General features: G+C 43.9%; 1 protein-coding gene across 1 annotated transcript; it reads left to right on the top strand.

Moving 5' to 3' along the window:
* Positions 1-1,308: 1,308 nt before the first annotated feature.
* On the top strand, positions 1,309-3,238 carry LOC123447401 (transcription factor TB1-like). The gene is made up of 2 exons (XM_045123998.1): positions 1,309-2,879; positions 3,158-3,238. The coding sequence occupies exon 1, from the start codon at positions 1,784-1,786 to the stop codon at positions 2,855-2,857; it is 1,074 nt and encodes a 357-aa protein (XP_044979933.1). The 5' UTR covers positions 1,309-1,783; the 3' UTR covers positions 2,858-2,879; positions 3,158-3,238.
* The last annotated feature ends 2,584 nt before the right edge of the window (positions 3,239-5,822 follow it).

Genomic DNA, 5,822 nt, shown 5'->3' with positions numbered 1-5,822 from the left:
ATATGGCATCAAAGTATTTTGCAAAACAAAACAATATTATTCTTACATGTCCAACCCATATATTTCTGCTTTATGAATGGTACGTACAAGTTCCAATTGTTGAATGTGGGTATACTTGAATGCATCTTGAAAAATAATATCATTGGTGAAGGGTGTGCGGGCACGTGTCTCCGACGGGCCTCTCAGGATCCGGTCGGTTTTGGTCTCTCGTGGATCCGCTTGGTTTCTACCGGCACTCATGGTGGTCTTCAGAGCTTTTACAGGCATTTTTGGTGTTCTCTTCTTTTGGGTGGTGATTTTCTTCGTAGATTGCTCCCGCAGCGTCTTCTTGTCCACATCGACGACTCCCTCGACGTTGCTTGCATAAGCTCCCGGCAATGAGTGTGTGAAGATGCTAGTATATATATGTGTAACTCTAGAAAAAAGGCAATTTGAATCAATAATTTAATTTTTATAAACACAAGGCTAACCACCCTCACTAACGTATATGCTACATAAAAGCTACTAAAATTTTGGGCAACCAAATTTGTGTCAATCCGCTTGTTCCGATAGGCAGATGGTGTCCAACTCACATGGCCTAGTTTTTGAAATTTTTGGTCAGACCGATGTCCCAATGGTTAACATTGGTCCATTCCTATCTTGAGAAATGATAAGGCGCGAGTGGTTGAAGAAGATCATTTCAATAAAAAAAAAAAGTTGATCAAGAAGATCATAGTCATACTTGTTGTAGTGTCAAAGATGGCTGCAAAGGTGGATTAATTTGGTAAAGTCCGTATGTTTTGAATATGAGAAGTAGCTAGCTAGTGTAGTACTTATCCCAACTCAGAAAGGTCCCATGCATATAACCTTGGTCCCCTACTATGTGCTTGTACACTAATGTAGCTACCAGCAACTGGTCCTTTGGTTACATGATCCGATCCATGCCCCAACAACGTTCAATGTATACCGGGGTAGGCGAATTGCTGTGCGCAGAAGTGCAGATACAAAAAAACAAGGTCATTCGTTTCCTGAAGAAGGGGCTCAAAGGAACAAAAGCACCATCCTACACGACGGCCATGGCTGGTCACCACCCTTGGGTGTTCTGGAAATAAATGCCCTAGGTCACTAGTAGCCAATAGCATTCCAACATGCACACATGCCCTTTCCCCCAGCAGTGTCCTTCTCTCCCTATCCACGCACCACAATAAGACTCCCTCTCTCCCTCTCTCTTTCTTTCACACACACAGACACACACACACACACAGCTCTCTCTCTCTCTCTCTCTCTCTCTCTAGCACGGCGGTGTGCTATAAGATGGCACACCCCTCTCAGGTAGGGAGAGTATTCACATCTAAAATTCTAGGCATCAATCCCTCTAACCACAAGCACTCTCTCCCTAGCTAGCTAGTAGCCCTCCCACACAAGAGCCCATGCTCTGTGTGTGTGTGTGTGTGTGTGTGAACCCAGGATATATGAGCTAGGTACCAGTACCGCTCCTCCTCCTCATCGCCCCTCTGCAACACTCTCAAGAGAGATTTATCTCCTCCTGCAGGTGCTAGCCTGCTAGACCTCTTTAACCATCTCTCTCCTTCTCTCCTCCACACGCAGACACACAAGCGTGAAGAGCTTATGCATGGCCGGAGTCGGGATACATCTGATCATAGCTCCTAGGCCACACCCCTCTCTCTCTCTCACGCACAGACGCACAGTAGACGCGCGCAGCTGCAGCTAGCTAGCAGTCGCTCTTCTTCCGAGGGCCTAGAGACGAGAGGTCTCAGGGGCCTTGGAGTCACATCACTAAAGCATGTTTCCTTTCTATGATTCCCCAAGCCCCATGGACTTACCCCTTTACCAGCAGCTGCAGCTCAGCCCTCCCTCCCCAAAGGCGCCGGATCACCAATCCTTGCTCTACTACCATTCCTCCCCTGCATTCGCCGCCGACCCTTTCCACCACAACTACCTCTGTGCCGGTGCCGGTGCCGGTTCCGGTGCCGGTGAGGCCACGCCGCCAGCAGCCGAGATCGACGACCAGTCGCCGTCGGAGCTGCTTCTGATGGATCAGGCGCCGGCGCCCAGGCCAGACGGGGCTGGAAAGGCACAAGGCCTGCACGGCGGTGGAGGCCTCGACAGCGCGGCCGCTAGGAAAGACCGTCACAGCAAGATATGCACCGCCGGCGGGATGAGGGACCGGCGGATGCGGCTGTCCCTCGACGTCGCCCGCAAGTTCTTCGCGCTCCAGGACATGCTCGGCTTCGACAAGGCCAGCAAGACGGTGCAATGGCTCCTCAATACGTCAAAGGGCGCCATCAAGGAGGTCATGACTGACGAGGCGTCCTCCGACTGCGAGGAGGACGGCTCCAGCAGCCTCTCCGTCGCCGACGGCAAGCACAAGCAGCCAGGGACGGAGGCTGGAGGTGGTGATCACGCCGACGGGAAGAAGCCGGCGCCGAGGGCTTCCAAAAGGGCACCCGCCAACCCCAAGCCGCAAAGGAAATTGGCCAGTGCGCACCTGATCCCCGACAAGGAGTCGAGGACAAAGGCGAGGGAGAGGGCAAGGGAGCGGACGAGGGAGAAGAACCGGATGCGATGGGTGACGCTCGCGTCCACAATCAACATCGAGCCGGCAACCACCGGCATGGCGGCGGCGAGGCTGGACGAGTTGGTCACCAGCCCCAACAATTTGATCAATCGCTCCTCGTCCATGAACACGCCAGGCGCTGAATTGGAGGAGGGGTGCTCGTCGTCCATGCCGAGCGAAGCGATCATGGCTGGCTTCGGCAATGGAGGGTACGGCAGCATCGGCAACTACTACCAGCACCAGCTGGAGCAGCAATGGGAGCTCGGTGGAGTGGTGTTTGCCAACTCCCAGCACTACTGAGAAGCGACGACGTGCGTACACGGTACAAGAACTACTTCCGCTGTCTCGCCTTGAACGTGCACTTAATTTATATATATATATATATATATCCTGCTTTGTTCCATGGATGATTTGAGCAATAATTTGTTCTAGCTTGTGAATTAGCTCCGTGCCGCTGAACTTGCCTTGGTCATTGCATGATGCAGTATTGTAGTTGTAGCTACTAGTCCAGAACTTCTGCTGATTAATTCATGTAATTCATGCGTGGATTCTAATCTCCGTTTCCTTAATTCTATGATTGTCAAACTCGAATCCGATCAGATCTGCAGGTATTCTGGTGAATGAGTTGATATATTTGATGAGTGGCAATTGATATGAATGGCAGATGAGTTTGATTTTCAATTGTTTCATTTCATAAAACAGTTTCCTGTTGCCTCCGGATCGTAATACTTGGAGGAGCTTTAACAAACAACATGCACTCTCAATGTTACATATGAGTTTGATTTTCTGTTGTTTCATTTCCTAAAACAGTCCTTGTTGCCTGTGGATCATAATACTTGGAATAGCTTTAACAAGCAACATGCGCTCTCAATGTTACATACATATACTCACAAGCATCGTGATAAATTCTTATGTACCACTCCCTCCAATCCAAAATAAGTTTCGTCGTTTTAGGTCAATTTGATATAAAACCACAACACTGTTGGATTGGAGGGAGTAATACATAGCAAAATATGTTTATATGCATGCATATAGTTTCATTTCATATAATTCCATATAAAAACAACAACTTAAGCATGGTGGTACTCAAAAGTCACAAACATTGGATTAAATTCTGATCGGATCTGCTGAAAAAGGAGTAGGCGGATTTATAGAACATCTATGTGCTTATCACTCCAGGTAGTGCTGATTGGTAAGAGAAAAGCTTTCAGATTTGAAGCATCAAGTATCAATCTGGTAACATCACCACCATCAGATTAAAGGGCTACGTTGTTGATATGTTAGCTTTCTCAAGAAATCTTGCTTTCTTCATGTTAACGCCATCAAAGTTAAAACACCGATCTCACTTTTATCTAATTATGCATGTTAGGAAAACCTGCATCTGCATGTACTAGTTCTATATATGATTTTACGACAATAATTGCTGTGGTATGGTAGATAGTATAGTTTTTAAGGCTGACGAACACACGCATACATGTTGCAGCACCATTGTATGATATCATTTCAAATTGATCTCAGGAGAAAATTAGTTCTTAATTTGAAATTGAATGATTTATGTAGTCATGTGGGCTAGCTGTATGTTAAGTTCTTTTCGCCACTTGTGAAGGAATTATGAAATTTGGGTACTCTATTATAGGTAGCGAGCTGCAAGTGATCAAAATATAATTTTGGAGCCTCCAAATTATTTAACTAAAGTAAGAAGAATGGAAATATATCAATTTGGGGGCTGGTATGAGTACTGTTACATCATGTACTCCCTTTTCTAACACCCTTGAGATTAGAATACAATACTACTCTATCCCAAATTATTTGAAGTTCTACTTTGTCCTAGTCAAATTTCTTTACATTTGACCAAGTCTAAAAATATATCAACATGTACAGCACCAATGTAGTTGCATTAGTTCTGTCCTAGAATATTTGGTACTATATTATATGTTGTGTAGAAGATATTACCATGTAGAACACCAAATTGGTTGCATTAGATCCATAAAGTATATTTGATGCAGAAGATACTACCACATTTTTTTATTGGCTTGGTCAGATATTGTGAAGTTTGGCTTAGTACAAAGCTGGAATGACAAATAATTTGGAAATAAGGGAGTATACATGTGCAAATAATGATTTTGTGAGCCATGGCATAGTTTAAAAATTGTCCTAATTCAGATACTAAGAAACATATGCATGTATGCATGCTTCCAGCCCGGCACAATCATAAATTGAGACACATGCATATATTAATAATCATTTCAGCCGTTTCCCTGTTTGCTATTTTAGATTCCATGAACTCTTCATTTAACATTTTACAACATACAGTATGCCGACTGTTATCTAGACTAGAGCTTATATATTGTCCATATAAAATAGAATGTGAGCACAATTTTCCTTTCTGCTTGACATGAGATGCAACAATAATATTGTCAATGGACACAAATATTGCTCCACTAATAGACCGGTTTTGTATTATTATTTTCATTCACAATGCTGTATGGCTTAACTTTTTAAAAATGTACTAATAACTTTTCTATTTTGTATTGCACTCAATTTAAATTTCCTCAAATCTCGTTGCCATTTGTGTTAAATAAGTAAGTCTTTTTATCATAAATTACCAGGTAGTTCATGAAGCTTAATTACCACATTTACACCGGGACCAAATTGAAGGAAATGGTTTAGAATTCACTAATGTATGGAACAAAAACACCTCTGGATTAGTGACAGCACTTCCCATAGAATAAATAATTCATTTTCATGAAGGTGGATAATATATACTATATAGGAGTAAATTACTGCTACCAAGTACCAAGTATTCGTATTTAATAGAGGCATTTTGTGGGAAATTTTACTTGCAGTAAAGGTGGGGGAAGAAGCAACAAAATGAGAACCAGCTTTGCTAAGACACATTTTTTCAAACGGAAAATCAAATTAGGTGTATATAGCTAGAGAGTAAATCCGCAAGCTAAATATGACAATACTCCTACCAATCTATGGAGTTTTCAAACCAATGCAACACGCAGCAGCAGCGAATGTCCATAAAGGAATTTAGTTACCATGAATCAGAGACAGAGAGTGCTGCTGCACGCCGCCTGCATCTGCTGGGTGTGTCGGCCAAATGTCACCGCACGATAAGCTAGCAGTAGCAGTAAAATCAACTATTTCTGCATGGAAAATGTACACAGATTAATTGCATGCATGCATGTCCAGCAACTTGCCTCAAAGGTCACATGCATGCTGTACTAGAAGAAATTAGGACAAACAGTGTCCACATGTA

Source organism: Hordeum vulgare, chromosome 4H (assembly GCF_904849725.1).
Source record: "Hordeum vulgare subsp. vulgare chromosome 4H, MorexV3_pseudomolecules_assembly, whole genome shotgun sequence".
Lineage (NCBI taxonomy): Eukaryota > Viridiplantae > Streptophyta > Magnoliopsida > Poales > Poaceae > Hordeum > Hordeum vulgare.
The sequence above is the reverse complement of the archived record's forward strand: the minus strand, read 5'-3'. Positions and strand labels throughout refer to the sequence as shown.